General features: G+C 39.2%; 1 protein-coding gene across 5 annotated transcripts in view; it reads right to left on the bottom strand.

Annotated features, from left to right (window-relative positions):
• Positions 1-1,371: 1,371 nt before the first annotated feature.
• The window catches only part of BASP1 (brain abundant membrane attached signal protein 1), a 50,926-nt gene continuing 34,179 nt past the window's right edge, over positions 1,372-18,118 (bottom strand). For all 5 annotated transcript variants that reach the window (XM_005530885.2, XM_088058112.1, XM_088058120.1 and 2 more), the window contains exon 2: positions 1,372-2,985. In XM_005530885.2, the coding sequence (XP_005530942.2) occupies positions 2,245-2,976 (732 nt within the window). In that variant the 5' untranslated portion in view covers positions 2,977-2,985 and the 3' untranslated portion in view covers positions 1,372-2,244. The remainder of the gene's footprint in view (positions 2,986-18,118) is intronic.

The following is an 18,118-nucleotide window of genomic DNA, read 5'->3' as shown; positions in this document are numbered from 1 at the left end:
TGGCAACTTTCCTTTTTTATATTTTGAAACTACTGGAGACTTTTGAGTGCACTGATCTTTGGCTTTGCTGACTCTCCATTTCCCAAACACAAGTGCATATTTCTTTGATCATATGCTATTGATTCCCACACATGTGGGGCACAACATTTCTTTGCAGTGATGACACTGTTGGGATGAAACTGCCATCAGCAAGCAGATTGTGAGAACCTCAGCACGTGTGTTAAGACTTTGCTATCCACAGCTGCAGAGGCTGCTAGGTTTGGATACAGCTGTGAGAGCACAGGGGTATTTTTAATTATCTCAAAGAATTAAAGATTGCATTCAGCACCACATTAAGGATGCAAAACTTTCATGGTGGTGCATGATTCATGGAGGTGAATCACCTGATCTAAACCCAACTGAACTATTCCTGCCTGTTGCAGTAAGCTTCTCCCAGGTGCACAGCTGCATAAGAGTATGGTATAGGAAGTTTGTTTGTATTTCTGAAAAAAAATTAGGATTAGTATTATGCAAGTCTGTAGAGTGAATCATCCTCACTGCATGGAGCGAAAGTATTTGAAATAATTTATACCATTTTAAAACATAATTTTCCTTATTTACTAAATACAAGCCTGCTCATCCCTCTGGTATGTATACCAGCTGTGTTTCTATTTACCGCTGCCCACTTCTTTCAGAACTTCTGCTCTGCCCAGAAGTTTACTAATAGGCAGGCCAAATATGCTTCTTTAACTGGTTTTGTGAATCCTGGGCTCTACACTGAAATCATTGTCCATATCCACCAATGACACCACTCAGCAAAAAAGTGCAATTACTCAGCTGTTCTGTTGAATAAAAATGAAGCAAATAGGCAAAAGTAGTGAAAAATATTTATGCTGGGCTAAACTCCACTCAGCTACATATTATCCATATTTGAAATACACAGGTCTGGCCTTTTGTGCCAAGGGTGGTTTATCTCCTACCCAATAATAATGGGGAAAAGAACAACGTGTATCAGCACTAGAAATACTTTAATAGGACTAGGATTAAATTTAATTGCCTCATTTTAAAAGATCAGTTTATCAAATCCACTGTCCTTGTCCCAATTAAAACTCAGTCAGCATGCCTGTGGCTCTTCAAAATAGCAAGAGAGCATTTTTATTTCACATGTTAAGGCAGGCAAAAGCCACTTCTACTTTGATTGGGATAAAACATATATGAGACGTGCTGTTCATTGGCCACTTTATCCAACCTCACCTAAGAACAGTTATGGCTGTTGGAGAGTGACTATTTATAGGAAAGTAAACAGCCCCACATGTAATACTTCTTAAGTGTCAAAACCTCCTTTGCCTAGTTCTCAAGGGGTGAAAGTGAAGATTTAATCAGTCTTTACACTTATATATTTTTTAAATTATTTAACTTTTATTACTGTTGCACCATTTATACAATTACATATAATTTCAATGCATCCATTGTACATTTTGTTTTTTCATTTGTTTTCCAATGAGTGTGTGTTGGTGTCTGTGACACAGAATGGAAGAGAAACTGGAACTGCAATGAACGCAGACTTTTTCATTTCCACTGACCAATAAACAGAACTACAGGTGCACCCAACCACGGACATGCATTAACTCGTCATGAGAAATCTAGGTAGGCTAAGTAGGATGAGAATGCTTTTTACTCCCAAAAAATATTTGGAGAGGAAGAATTGGAGGATTGGCATTGAGAAATATGTGGACAGCTAAGTGGGTTTTGTCTGAAAGTTGGCATTCATCCACTGCATAAAAAAAATATCAAAATAAGAAAGGCTGTAAATAAAAAAAAACCACAGAAAATACTGCTTTCATAAAGATCTGATTGCCTTGGCACAAACCTAGTGGGCAGAATCAAACGCATCACTCCCAAACCCCATTACAGAACAAAAAGAAGATTTTAATACACTGGTGGAGTACATTTACAGCAGTTCAGATACAAAAGATGTGCTGTACTTTCAGACATCCATTTATTTATTTATTTTAATCCAGGACTTGTGTCAAGTTGGCAGAAAGTATATTAGATATTTCCCCACAAAAATACTATTTGGATTCTCCCCCCTCCCTCCCTCCCAACTTGATGGGACATCCTTTTCATTTTTTCTCTTTTTTTTGTTTTCTCCTTTTCTGGGCAATACATATTTGTTATTTCAGATCTGAAACGAGTTAGTATAGCTGAAAAAATAAAAAAAAGACACAGGTTGTTTTAAGTGGTTGTTTCAACAGGCTGTCCAATTTAATCTTGCACTGCTATGGTTTGATCCGAATTAGTCGCTGGAACTTCAGAAGGTTTCGCTTCCTCTGGAGGGGCTGCAGGGTCCGAGGCCTTAGCAGTCGAACTAGGCGCTGCTGTTGCCGCGGGCTCCTTGGAAGAAGGTGCAGCCTCGTTGCTGCTAGGTTTTGAGTCTGAAGCTGGGGCCACTTCACTTTTAGTTTCTTGGGCTGCAGGCGTCGCGGGAGCCTCAGTCTTTTTGGCTTCCCCTTCCTCTTTGCTCTTGTCATCTGCTTTACTGGGAGCTGTGGCTTCTGAAGGCTGGGAAGCTTTTGCATCGGTGCTAGGCTCAGAGGGTTTGGGTGCTTCGCTACTGGCAGCAGGAGCAGAGGCAGCAGTCGGCTCCTCTTGCTTAGGTGCCTGTTCGGTATTCTTCTGTGGCTCTACTTTTGCATCAACAACAGCCTCTGACTTCTCAGGTTCTGTTTTCTGGGTTTCTTCCTGGGTCACTGTTTTCTCCTTCTCCCCTTCTTTTTCTTCTGTCTTATTGGCAGTGACCTGAGTATCCTTTTCTCCCTTCTCCTCCTTATTGTTCTCCTTCACTTCTGTGGTCTCTGTGGTTTTCTGGGCATCCTCAGCCTCCTTTGGAGTCTCCTCTTCCTCAGTTGCTGCTCCTTCAGCCTTCTTGTCTTTGTCTTTAGCTTTTTCATCATTGACACTGTATCCCTTCTTCTTCTTGCTCAGTTTGCCTCCCATGTTGGAGCTCTGCAACAGAAAAAAGAAAGGGTTGATTACCCAAAGCCCATGAGAGAATCAACAGAGTACAAAGGGAAAATTGATTCTGGAAAATCACATGAGATTTGGTAAGGTGTTGTCAGCTGAATGTACCGATGCTGCAGAGCGTCACTGCCGCTGAGCTTACGTTCTGCTCAGCCCTGCAGAATTTCAGTCAGAAAACACCCTTCTGCCACATTCCCTTACAAACAGTCCTCCAAACACCTCTAACCCTGCTTACAGCTCAGTGGGGAGGAAGGGAATGGAGTAGCAAGAAGCAGCAAGATCATGGAGGACTAACATACAACCACAATCTTTTGTAGCCTGAGAAGAGTGGAAGTAGAAAAAAGACACATTTGTGTTCAGGCTGGGAATGAACTGGATTTGACTGTCCATCATGGCATCCACCCCTGGCTAACACAAAGTCCACCATCATTTTAGCAGAGGCTCTGAACCAGCTTTTCATTAAGGTTTGGAGAAATCAAAGGAAGCCTAGAGTCAGTGAGAAGTCTAATGCAGAAGACTGCATTGACTCCCTACACTTCCCAGCCTGTTACCCTCAGGGACTGTTTCCCTTGGATATACTGCCTTTATAGAGGGCTGATGGTACCAGGGGCCAGGAGCATGTGCTTCCCTCACCCAGAGGGATGTGGGCACCCACATCCTGCTGCCCCAGGAGCAGGAGCAGTTCCCACACACAGAGTCCCACCCAGCCTTGCAGCTTCCAGAGGGATCGCCCACCCAAAGTCTTGCATTCCCACACTCAGCAGGATGGGAGACACGGAGCCTGAAGCACAGCAAGACTGTGACCACTGCATAGGACAAAAGAAACAAATACAAGTACTTCTGACCACAAGCTTAGATGTGGCACGTGTCATGATGCAATAAAAAATGGAAGAGGGGGATATTTGTAGCCTCTGCTTACAGTTTTCAAGCATGACAAGTAATCAGGTACACTGCTCAGTTATTTAAAAGAAGTTGACCACGTGTGTAACCATATCAGTATTTATATAGCCTGTATGTGGGAGTCTTAACTAAGATTATACAAAATCTTTCACTGTATTTCAAAGCAAACTTTGTCTACAAAAACAGAAGGAGACACAGATATACTGGGACATTAATGAAAACTAAAACCTCTATGAATGGAGAAAAAATGACATTTCTAGTATTAAAGGAAATAATTCATGATTAATGAAAGGTTAAGAAAAATATTTCTGTATTTCCTACTCTTTGAAAATAAGAAAAGTGACTCTTTTCAAAGAACTGTCAAACAAACGTTTAATATAAGAACTTCTCCAAGGGAAATGAATCATTCTAATTTTCTGTTTTGCACAGGTAGATATAATTATAGGCTGTATATTTTTCACACACTTGCTAAAACTATGAATACAAATCAGTAAAAATTCATAGGATTGCTCATAGCAGGCTGAATATAAAGTAATATTACATACAACTAAGAACTAGCTGCCTCTCAGTAGATGCTACCACAGATACAAGCCCCAGGCAGAGCCCAACAGCCAAATATCCACACATCAAGGGCAAAATTGAGATATTATGGTCAGCAGAGATCTTTCTGACTTCAGCTTTCAAAGAGTAAGAATTTGCAAATACTGTTGAAACGTTATCACACAGCCCTGCAAAATGGTAATGTGATGTTACTGAAACACTGCTTTGTTGTCTGAAATTTTATGGGAACAGCAATAAAAGGATTAACTTCTACAGAGTCACAACTGAGCAATCTAATCTCTGCCTTCATGACAGAGTTATCAGGTTTTTAGGTATTTAGGGCAGGCTGTGGACATTAGTTTGTTATCTGACAAATGTATAGCCTCCTTGATTACTCCATAAATATTGCCCTGATTATTGTTTATGTGCAGTTACAACCAAATACTTCAAAAGGGTTTCTGGAAGTCAGTCAGACTGGAGATTTGAAGCCATGCTTCAAATGCTTTCAGACACCCATTTATTTATTTATAATGTATAATTTAATGTATATAATATATATACTATATAATAATAAAAATAATGAATAAATAAAAGTATATATAATTATAATTATAATTAAATAAATATATCCCAGTTTGTAATCCCTAATTAAGCCTTTATTTGTTTTCCAGTAAAGCCCATGTAGAGTGAGCCTAATTTCATTTGTTGTGTCTTCTGTATTTTTCAAGATTTTGCTATTTCATGGACAGTAGTAACATACCACAATTTATATTTCCTTCCTCAATAATCTTTTGACCTCAGATACAGTTGGATACGGAATGTCTATGCCATTAAATTAATTATTAAATTAATTATTAAAGGACCTTTAAAAAGAAGAGAAGCATGCATACAAGAATTGCGCTCCCAAACTAAGAAAAGAAACATGCACTGTCTTTGCTTCGAGGTACACTGTGAAATCTCTGTGTCTCAACTGGTATCACGGCCAGCTGGCTCAAGATCCTGGAGCAGAAGAAAGGGAAGAGGTTCAGAGACTACCATTAAGATCTATTAGCAAATATTTATGCTTAGAAATGGACTGCCATCTTCCAGCATAGTTTCAACTACTTTAGAACAGAATAAGTTCACTCTTTGGGACACTGAATCATATTGCCCTGTTAAAAAGCTGCCTAGATCATCGTGATTACAGCTATGCCAGGCTATGATGCAAAAGCAGAGCAATCATTGGGGTCATCACCCAGGTAGCAATGCTGCAATGTCCCTTTTTCCCTAGATCTGATTTACAAAGATTCCTCCTGTCCCCAGACTTCTGATAACACATCTGGGCTTCCCTGTAACCTTTTTCAGAAGCAGCCCCACATGCTCCACTTCTTCAAATAGATGCTGGTCTCATCCCTGTCCCAGCCTGAAGCACATCTCTGAACCATACAGTGCAGAGTCCAAAGGTGTGACAGACACAAAGCAGGTGTTAAAAAGTGTTTTAAAATTACAACCAGCTATACCTGCAAGAAGACCAGCATGTGGACCACTACACCTAAGCATCTCTGTGATTGTATTGGATACTGTTGCAGGGATAATCCTGCCTGGTGCTAAATGAAAGTGAATGACAGTGAAATGTCTCCCAAGTGAAGCAAAATGCAAAAAGTCATTGAGATACAAATTCATACAGTGTTAAATCTACTCTGTGTTACTAGCTACATGTTAACACTTGAAAGAGCACAGACATCTTTCCCACTCCTCACCAAAGGACTAAATTATGAAAAAAAAAAAATAAAGGGGATGCACCCTCTGTCCCAGAGAGTCTGGGGTCCTGGCTTCACTGCTCAGCCTCTTCCACTCCCCCTGCCTCTCCCTAACCCCATAATCATTGCATTCACCTTCTGAATGACGGACCCAGGACTAAAGTTTGCTTACAACTATTGACCACTATTTACAAGCTGAACCCCAGCATGTCTTCAGTTATTTGCATTCCCACTAACAGGTACAGGCTTTGAGCTAGCTTGAGCAGCTGCCAGCTGAACATAATGCTCTTTTTAGCAAGCACGAAACACATCCCAAATGAAGATCCTTGAAAATTTTGGTGCTGAGCACCATTCCTATAACATGGCACAGCATTTGATGGCTGTGCCTTCTTACTGCTGGAAAGAAAAGCATCTAGAGAGAGTCCAGAAGCCGATTTTATATTAAAAGTTGCAATATATCAGTAATTTTCAGGGAACATTGTTGAACAACTCTGCAGAGCAGTACTTCAGAAGAGTGAGGTAAAATATAACACTTGGAAGCTGCAATAGACTTTGTCTGCTTCCCAGGCTGCTCAGTATTCTTTGTACTGCTCTTCTTATGGAAAAAGAAACCGATCCAGAGATCACTCTCTTTGACTGTAAAAGAGCTACTCCTTGCAACAGGAGCAAGGATTTCTTCAGTTTCTAGAAGCTGTTATAGATTTTGCACATCCTGGAGTTTCTCTTCTCCTGCAGGGAGAAGGAACAGAACCAGAAAGCCTGCATAGTTATCTTTCTTATTGTATAGTAGAAATAATATCTGGAGTGGAATATTTAGATTTAAAAATATCAAGTGTACAGGTTACTTGGAGAATGTTAAGCACTTTGAAACTTGCATATTTGTGATAATCAGGACTCAAAGAGTCAATGTCCGTGGGACCATAATGCAAGAGGAAGACGAACTCATGGAACATTTCAAATTTTCCATCTGAAGAACCATTGGCATGAATCCCTGGAACACGGGCAGCACACATTTGTACAGTTTGTAAAAAGAATTATTATTTGGAAATTTTATACTTCAGATTGTACTTCTATATTGAAAAGGTCCCTAGAATTAAACTCTTACTATCTCTTTTGTCAATAAAGGTTTTTCTGCCCAATTAGTTTTATGTGTTTATAAACTTCTAAACATTTCTTTTGGCATAGGCATTCACACACCACTGAAGAGTCTGACAACTACAAGAACGGGCTTGCTATCACCTTCCCTCACAGTACTGCAGCAGGAAGGGACAAACACACAGATTGCACCTGATGTTACCTCAGTCTGATTGCCAAAGCAACACTTCCAAAGCTCCTGTTCGACTGCATGCAAAGCGTGGGGAGTTCAGTCCATCCCCAGAAAAACCAGTTCAGGAAGACAATAGGTACCTCCTGACATTCCACTGCCTCCGGCGCAGGGCAGGCACGTGCGGTGGGTCAGGCCAAAGTAGCCCTGTTCCTTTGCACAAGCCTGTTCCCAGGCATGAGTTATCTCACACTGCCTGCAGACAAGTGCTGTAAAATGCACACCCTTCGCAAGGCAGAGTTTCAACACTCCAAATCAAATTAAATACTGATCCCAGAAACTCCCCCACGCCCCAGGTGCTGAAAAGAAATAGAAAGATCTTGAAGAATCTATTACATCTCTGTACCTCACTGATTCACCCTGCACCTTTGTTAAAAAAAAAAAAAAAAGGCAAAAAGTTTTAATTAAGGGACACATATGGGAACTGAAGGAAACAAGGGGTATGCAAATATTGCTTTTGAAAGATTTTCTGAAATTTTTATGAAAGAAAAACACCCAAAACTTCCTATTTCTCAAAATACGCAATAGAATTTCATGCTCCCCATTACACGTACACACACACACACTGAGACATTCCTATCCTTGCCAGGTCAATAAACTTTTCAGGTTAATGTTACAAAATGTCTGTTAGCATACACTTAGAATTAGACTTGCTACCCTTGCCTTTTAGCAACAAAGCAATGTTTTTCTGTTCTTTCTCCATTATCTTCACTCATCTTCCTTTTCATCTGATTTTACTTGGAATTAATGGAACAGAAATGCTAGGTCTCATTCAGGTTCAAGCCTTTTCAAAACTCAGAATCAGTGACTTCTTTTCTTTTCTTTTCTTTTCTTTTCTTTTCTTTTCTTTTCTTTTCTTTTCTTTTCTTTTCTTTTCTTTGCTTTTCTTTTCTTTTCTTTTCTTTTCTTTTCTTTTCTTTTCTTTTCTTTTCTTTTCTTTTCTTTTCTTTTCTTTTCTTTTCTTTTCTTTTCTTTTCCCCTTAATCCCTTCTTTCCCCTTAGCAGTTCCCATCCCCACCCTATCCTCTTGTTCTATATTACTTATGCTTCAGAGCAGTGATGGGAACCAGCTCTTCTACAGTCTGGCAGGCTGCTGTGAGGGAGGCAAAAGGAAACAAACCCTTGACCACTTCTCCCTTCTGAGGAGATGCTGGGCTGGCACAAAGCTGTGCCAGGGGAGACTGAGCACATTGTGGAAATCTGTACCTGTAGGGCTGTGAGCGTCACCTGCATGCCTGCATGGACCCCGGAGCAGCAAGGTGCTCGGACACGAAGTGCACACAAAAAATATGACCTGGTTGTTCCTTAGCACCATACAATTTTTTGTGTTTCATGCTGTGAGACACAATAACAAACCAGGAACATCTCAGCTTAGCACTTGTACTGCTTTCTTCACAGACCACAGATAATTTTTAATCCTTCCCTCAACACGTGGATAGTATTGAAACTACTGCATCTCCTTTCCTTCTTCCAAAGACTTGTGAATCTCAAAATTTAGAAAAGGGTATAAAGTAAAAGAAAACAAGTGCTTAAAACATAGAAATTATGCTCACTTGATTTCCTAACCTTAATCTTAAAGGAAGCCAATTCCAATTTTGGGACCTACCTGTTTCCTTTTAAAACACAGACAAAAAAGGAATTCTAAGAAGTAATACTACCAAGTTTAAGTGGCTTTGTCAGACAGATTTCAGTTCTAATTTTCTCTAGTGAGCACTGGATTACATTTAATGTAAGTTTCTTTAAAAAACAACCAAAAAGCCCTTCAGTTTTTATATTACTTTAAATTTCTCAGGTACATGTACACCACACGAAAAAGCAACGCATCATTTTTAAGATGAGCCATTTGTTATTAATATATCTAAACTATTATTGTTGATTTTAGACTTCAGTTATGAGAGTTATAATAATTTAAGCACACTGAAGGCTGACATAAAATTATCTCTATTTATTAAACTCACACATGAAAAACTGTTTCATTTGAGAAGCATAACTGCTACTAATACACTAATTTATCAAAACAGTTAACAATTGTATGACAATTTTTTTGGGAGCAAAATAAAAAAATTTACCTGAGATCTTGCTGAGATTTATGTGATTGTTGTGATGTGAGGTGTGTATTAATTAATCCATTAGGAACTAAATTTTCAAAGAACAAATGAAGGGTGATAGCAGTAGTTTCATAACGGGTAAAGGTTTTGCCACTACTTTCAACTCATAGAGCATCCTCCTGAAATCACAAGTACTTCACACATGTAATCCACCATTGTACCCTGTGTGTAAAAAAGGCAGAATTCCTGAATAAAAGTAAAATTTGTCCATTATTTGATCAAAGAGTGATGAAGATTTTAAGGGATACTTTGAAAGCCACTGTTGGACACTCCGGATTTGCATGCTCCTGACTTGGAGAGCCCTACAGATGAAGAACCTGGATGCACAACAGTGACTGGAGCTCAGCCTGACTGTGGTCAGACCCCAGCACTCCCTTTGCTGTAGGGAGCAAGCACACGACAGCACAGCCTAATGCAGTCTGTGTGCTGCCACTCCATGGGAGAGCCACTTGAGTGAAGTACTGACCTGTGTGCTGCAGCCACTCTGTAGGAGCAGGTTCCCAAACACAATACACCTCATTTCCACAATGCACAAGTAGCCTCTCCAGATACAGAGCCATCTTGCAGAAAACAGAAGCCGAAAACTTAGGCCATTCTTGCCTTCCTGAGTCAATGAGCAACATGGAAGTAATGCTGCGCTGTGTGCAAATTCCCTTCTCCTCCCAGGGAAGGCTGTGCTTTGTAGGCAGAGATAATGTCTTTTATTAGACCACCTAATAGGGATAGAGATAACAGCATCCCTATTCTCCTTAGACAATTGTCTACAACTGACACATTTTTGTGTTTTCTTCGTTGCTTTCCTATTGCTGGTTTCAAAGCAGAATTGCAGTGTTTTGCCACGTGTGGGCTTTTTTCACTGATCCAACACAACACTACTTTGCCCAGCAGTGCAGATACAACTTCCAGCACGTTCAGTTTCATCCCTGGCAGCAAATCCGAGGCTATTTTGCATTGTGTATAACAAAAACAAGTCATATTAAAAACTGAGCAAAACACAAGCAGCATAAAATATATTATTTTTACAGTGCAGTGGATGTATTTCTCAGCTTTGCACTCAGTTCATCTGATGCTCTGATTGCTTAAATTAAAAATGCTGCCATCAATTTCTATTTATTTGCCTCATCTGCTCCATTCTGTCTACCAGTCTTACAGATTCAAGAACCCATTCAAAGCATTTCTCCTGTATTCAGATTAACTGCATATGTTCTTTTTGCTGAATAATACAAGCGGCTTGCAGACATGCTCATGCAGGCACACACATGCAGCCAAAAGTCAGGCTGCCCCAGAGTGAGAATTTAATCACACTATTGTTAGGCACATGGTTGAAAGAAGAAACTCTGCTGTAAACACCTGCTTTGCAGAGACTGAAATTAACCTTAAAAGAACACCTCTTGTAGAAACAGCTTGCAGGATTCAAATAAACTGAAAGAGTAAGCCAAGACATATAAGCATATGCCATCTATCTCCTGCTTCTTTCTAAATTGCCACATCATTTTGGGATTTGTGCATGTTTCCTCAACAGCCAGTGAAAGAAATATTTTGTACTAGCCAGTTTTCTAACCTGTATCCTAGAATCAAGTTCCTAAGTGGGAAATGATGCAAACTTCAGAGGTGGTTATTACCCACATCTTTGAAGCTGTTTAGGTCCCAGGACATGCAACACTGAGGGAGAGGTGAGATTCCACACATACTATTCCAATTACGGCCAGCCACTCTTTGCCTCCCTCAAATACCTAAGACACCACCACCATGTATAATTACAAAAACACACAAGGTGCTAAAAACTTAGATAATGGGATGGTTTCCTTTTAAATCATATTTTGCTTGCATTCTGTCCCTCCAGTGCAATCCCTACCATGGATCTCAACACCACAAATATGCTTGGCTTGCAGACCCAGGAACAGTTCCTCCTTTGGGTGCCTCCAAAAACTACATTAAAAATGTAACAGTCAAATGCTCAAGCAATGAAAACATTATCTTCCTCCACACTACAGTCCTACTGAATAGCAGTGGTGGGAAGACCTCATTCCTGGAGGGACTTCACACTGGAAAAGTGAAACGAGCAGCTTAACACCTATAGCTTATATTTTTGTAGCGTCTTCCTGAACAAAGAACAAACAGTTCAGGAAACACGAAGAGAGTTGAAACTCATGTTTTCTACACTAAAAAAAGAAACTATCATATGATCCTAATTTACATGTTTTCTTCAGTAGCAAAAGTTCTTGGTTGCTGTTTGTATAAATAGTAAACTTACCTGTTATTTCTTAAAATAGTCATGGAGAGCTACATTCACATTCTGAATAAGGCATTTGGGTATTTAACTAGGGAAGCTCTCACTGGAGAAAGTTAATTATGGGGATCTATATTTACATTTTATTTGTCTAACATTCCACACTCAAAAACACCTCTATTACTTTAATGCCCATTTAAATGATCAAACTAGTTTTGATCAGACTTGAAAGAGTCCTTAGAATATAAATTACATGCATTGATAACATGCATTAGCTTTGAAATCTAGGAATTACCTAGATTAGTTATGCTCTGAAAATGGATTCTCCATGTCATTGCTAAATTCTTCCACATTTGTGTTCTTCACGTAAATTCATCTTTCTGTAAAAAACCATTCCTAAACCCTTGCTGTAAGAAAGCATCCTACACCTAGGAACAAAACTTTCAACAGACAGCTCAGACCTATGATAAGTCATGGCAATCCTTAGCCTATGTAATTTCCTTCTTCTGTTTGCATGACACCCTCACCACAAGGAATGAAACCCCATTTACAATTATAAACCAAATCCAGCTCTCAGTTTTGTTTTTCATTTTTAAATATGAGGCACAGGGACTGCTACACACCATTTCTGACTGCAGCACATGACTCCACAATTGCACCACTAAAAGGAGGAGAACAAGGAACCAAGACCAGCTGCCACTGAATTAACGCAGCACCTGCTGCTGCTGTGCATATCGTGGTGTTCATGAGAGCACTGCAAACTCTTCCTTCCAAAATGCACAGTACTTAGTTTACCCAGCAAAACAAAAAAATAGCAATTTAAATAAAGTATTGACTCCTTTATTCCATGACATAACTATTTAGGTATTTTAAGATTTAGTATCTAGCTAACATAGTCTGTCTGCTTTTATCTGTCTTAGCTCTGTACTAAGCTGCAGAAATAGCTTTTCTTTCTTTTTCCTCAAAAGGAAATGATTGCACATCCACTTGATGCTCCTGGATGTACTACATTTTTAGGTTTAGACATTAGAAGAGGTTGGCTGATTTTAAAAGAACACTGACAGCTCTTTTCTCCCAAAGAAAAAAGTCACTGATGATGTGCCCACCCTCTCAATAACCTCAGCCCTGAACACAGCAACACCATTCCTCACAAATTAAGGCCTATGCAAGAATCACAGGATAAAGCAAATTTTATCCTCCAGTTAATACACAATTGCTAATGACAGTTAAATTAGTAATTGAAACATAATTCCAAAAATACCTGTACGTCTAACATGGCATTAGAAAGCTGAGCATGCTTACGTCTTTAGGATAGTGTTACACATCATGCCTCTGATGGAATTTAACCTCCTGCAAGCAACCTGCAAGCGAAGCCTATTCACCACCTCAGCAGTATTTACAAGGTATTTTACACCAACTCTCTGAAGAGCTGCTGAATTTCTCCTTGGAATAAAAACTTCTGACTTTTAGTCCTGTGTATAAAGTTTCATTTTAAACAAAGTATGTTGTACTGAAGTCAACATATTCGAGTCAAGTCATGCCTTGCGTAACATCAAAACTACCTATAATTAAACCTGTGAGACTTTGGGCTGAATTGCAAGTATTTCTCATGTTGCTAAGGAAAATTCTTCCTTGTGATCACAGTATCAGTGTCAGCAGCTTATCAGCTCTCAGCTTCTCACAGCTGTGTTGTAATAACGTCTTCTAGTAAAGAACGTACTCTAAAGAAATCAGGAACATGGAAGATTGAATTCTCAACACGTTGGAAAACTTCCTATATTTGTGCTCCTAAGCAGTCATTTGTGCCATATACATTTTCTACCAGACTGCAGCTTGGTCTATTATATTAAGTTGTTCACTTTGGTCTCTCTCACTTCCTGGTTCTCACACTAGCACAATATGTGGGGCTTTTTAAAGCCAGAATACATTAAGACAAAAGGAAATCTCATATTCCAGACTTTTTTTGATCTTTCTTAGAATGCATGTTTAATACTGCATTTTTGACTTTTTTCTTTCCCCTGCTCCTTTTTAAAACAAAACATTACTTTAAAGCTGGCTTACCAGTTTCACTTTAGTCACTGAGGGAAGTTTATCAAAATAGCATGGAATGGGTACTCAAAAATCATTGAAAGAAAAGAGCATTAAGCAGCTAATTTTTGTGTCCTATCTCACCACCACCCCTTTGCACTCTCTAATGGCTGTTTAAAACACCAGGACATCTTAGGCAATCTTTAATTAAGACTTGCAATAGTCTCCAAAACTTGAGAAATGAGAGCTGTATTTCCTGAAGCAGATGGAGAACCTTAGGTGTGCGTCAATGAGTGCTGTCAGTGGAGCCTGTCACGCTCCTTCAATTAGCACACGATGGTAATAAGGTAAAGTGTATTCTGTGTGTGCCAGAGGGTTGAGAGGAAAGAACCACGGTTCGCTTTTTGATTTCAGTGGCGCAAGATGACAGTGAGAACTGCAGAATAAGATCAACATCTGTTAGAGAATTTAATCTCCTGATCCAACAGGATAATGGTCAGCCTTAAAAAATTCACTTTAAAAACATAAAATGTTTCTAATTATCCCAAAGTAAGAGTCGTGGCAGGCAGTAAGCTGTACCATGTCACATTTTTAAGCCATTAGACGTCAGCTTGGATTCAAGACTCCCAGGCCTAGACTGATTGCCTAAATTTCTTTCTGAAATCTTCACTGACTGCACTTTCTCTTTTCTGTTTGCTTGTTATATTGAGATGTCTGAACAGCTCTGCTAGAGGGAAGGTTACGTAAGTCTGGAGGCTAACAAGTCCATTTGGCAAGATATGAAGTGAGCAGCTAGTGCAATCCATGAATTGCACTAAGAGATTTATGTCCAAACCAGGAAAGGCAGAAATCCAATTTTATAATTACTCAGCCAGAACCACTCCAAGCTAGCAATTACCCAAAAAGAAGAGCAAACTTTTCAGCAGCAATGAAAACTAGAAATCAGAAAAGATGATCAGATGCATATCTCCTCTCAATAAAATAGCTTGGTTTACATTTCCATTTAAGTATCAGTATGAAATTCGTCCATATTGGCTATCAAATTTAAACTCATTAAATGAAATCAAAAATAACTTTGCAGGGCTGGCTGTGGTGTTGGATACAGACCCTTTTCTACCCCCTCACCTGAGCACTAACTTGCATTTTATGTCAATGAATTTAGTTAATACCTACTATGGCCACAATTCAATTTTAGCAGTTCAGAATCCATACCAATTGTCTTTGGTGATATAGCTGTTAGACAGACCTAGATAAAGGCTGTCTGTAGGCCAGTTTGCAGTTTTGGTTACCTCATACCATACAACAGAAAAAAGTTTACTTTCCAACGCCCACATGCTACTTATAGAGAATTCTTACAGTCATTCCTTCAGTTTAAGAAGATTTCAGCCTATGGCTATGTGAAAAACTATTTACCCTAACCAAAGAAGGTAAGCATTCATCAATATAAACTATAACTGAGCTATTTCAGGATTTAAATCAGAGAAGTCTATTAAAACAATGGAGACTTCAGAAATATGGAAAATCGGTTTTCATTTTTCAAGACAGAGCCATAAATAAAAAGAAAAGTACCACTAGAAAGGTTCTGCTAGCTGTTTCAACGCTAATATGTTTTAGTAGTAGCCCATGTTTCAAACCAGCACTGCAGCTCCATTTCTCTGTCCCCCATACCAGCAGATACATGGAACCCATCTGTGCCCCAGGAAGCCCTTGTTGTAGGAGTAAGAGGATATAAATTCATTTTAATTCCATTGACAGAACACAGCTGCTACAACTCTCTACAATAATGGGCTTTTCCAGAGGCTTTTTATAATCAATTCTCCCGGCTGGTGAGGTAGCAGTGGTCAGACTGGCCAACACTTCAACTTGGGGATTTTTCCCTTTCTGCTCTAGCAGGTCAGCTGTGGGACAGGGCTCCTGCATTCCCCTGTGAGATCTCATCAAGAAATGGGAGCTGAGTTAGTGCCTCTGCCCTGCTGCCTCAGCTCTGGCACCCAGAGTTTGGCAATTCATTTGCTTGGGCATTGGGGAGAGGGAGCTGCACTTCATAAACTTAAAGATGTTGGCTGTCAGGAGCCAAGAAGCATTTAGCTCTGCAGAAATCATGTTCACAGTTCTGCTCACTGCAGTTGTCTGGGTAATTCCCCCCATATGCACAAGCTGAACACTAAATTCACACATCCCAAACAAGGGGGCTGGGTTGAAATATGATTCAAGTGCATAAAAGTCTCTTATCCATATTTGGAAATATTACTTTCAAAGGTCTCATGCTATCTCAAAAAATGCTAAATGAGCCAGTTTCAAGAAATACATCACAAGAAACACCTAACTATTTTAAGAATATGTACAACCCCAAATATATTAATTTAAATCTCTTACCAACCACAATCTCTTTCTGTATTTCTTTAATTTTTAATCACAGGTAACTGGTAAGCAATACCACACATAAGGTTATGCTATGATTTACATATAAACCAAAATAAAATCCCTTTTTTCCAGTAATAGCCAAATTCTCTGTCCACTTTCAGCTTAGCAATTCTTCACTTTAAGTGGAAAAATCTTCTATTCAAGTATTTATTAGCTTTTGCAATGTGGTGATTAAAAAAAATGCTTTCTTTTCAAATTCTCCCGTGTCTAAATATGAGTCTAAAAAGTTTATATTCTTTTATGTTGTTTGCCAATGACCGCAAACTTTGCTCATGTCACAAACTTATCACAGATTCTGACATGAACCACTTCATTCCAAAACAGAAATCAGATACAGAAGGAATTACTCTCCTTACTCAGGACAACATCGATAAATAATGCAAAATGACCACCACCCCATCACATTTTCCATAAAATCACAACATGCTCGTTTACAGTAGGAGGCATCTGATTCTCGAGGTGAAATAGCCATCGTAGAGCAGTGGGACAATATTGTTTGGTTTAAGCCTCTGGGACCTGTCATAGTACAAAAGTGTACCATGTAAAAATGACAGATGAGATCTTCCTCTTCAAAGCAGACACATACCACTGCACTAAAACTGTAACACAGCACAAAGTCATAAGACTACCTCCCTCCCTCTTTTCAGGGTTCCACATCAGCTTGGGGTCAGAGGAGAACAAGAACCCAAAACCTACTCAATCTTTCCCAGTTCCTCTTGCATCAAAGGCCATCTAATTTACAGCCCAACTTTCCCATTTGGAAAATGGGATAATATCCCTTTTCATCCTCAGAAAAGCTCTGCTTGATGCCAACAGATGCTGTAAGGTCTTGGAGATATTCTTCCTGTTTTAAAAAGCAAGCCCATCCCATATCTCTCTTTCACCACAATTTTCTGTTACAGAAGGCTGGTTTTTTTGCATATTGGCACAGTACTGAATTGCTCTCTCTGAAGCTTCCCACTGTACACCACATATGAGAACAGCATAATAAACAAGTCACTCATGGTCATTTTACAGTAGCTATGTCAATTCTGCAATAGGCAGTTGTACAGCATCTCTGACCAATTTTAGGTATTGCTGAAAAATCCTTCTGGAACCAAGCTCCTTCATATTTATGCCTGTAGGCTGAGAACATCTGTACATGGGCATTTTGATTTATAGTTCCAAATAAGCACATCTCACTGTTTCGGTTGACATACTGAGAAGGATTTTTTCTCAAGCTAAGAAAGCTCAGGTGTATCCAGCTGGTTGAAGATGAAGCTACTGCTTGGCAGACATCTTAGTGCTTTATTGAAGACAGATTTAAGAAAGCAAAGTCTATTTTTCTTAAACAGAAAATTTTGAATGCTTGAAAATCAACCATAAGCTCTTTTTAATCTGCTTTCATTAGGCTTCTGGGCATTGGACACATCCTGGTCACTGCTATATTTATTTTATATTTATCAATTAGATGCATGTTTCTGTTAAAATGACATCTCTTTTATGAGTGATTATTCAAATTTGAACAGATACAAGAGGAAGTTCTAAATTGGTTCACTAACTTTCCAAGATAATTTTAAAGATTACACAAGTTAGAAAATTCTGAGTTATAATTGTCACATTCTGCAGAAGCTTCCTTTCCTACCCACAGATCTGAGCCGTAGAGATTACATTATTACAGTCATAGAAAGTAATGAAAATCGGAAGTGTGATTAAGCACCAAAGAGACACAGCAACACGACACTGCTGGAAATGATATTCAACAGAGCAGGACATGAAAGGATCATCTGAAAGAAATGGCAGAATTTAGGGATTTGAAGAGTAACAAATTTAGGTACATTCCCCT

The sequence above is a fragment of the Pseudopodoces humilis genome, chromosome 1 (genome assembly GCF_049639895.1).
Source record: "Pseudopodoces humilis isolate 2021_Gansu_Grassland_sample_001 chromosome 1, ASM4963989v1, whole genome shotgun sequence".
NCBI lineage: Eukaryota > Metazoa > Chordata > Aves > Passeriformes > Paridae > Pseudopodoces > Pseudopodoces humilis.
The sequence above is the reverse complement of the archived record's forward strand: the minus strand, read 5'-3'. Positions and strand labels throughout refer to the sequence as shown.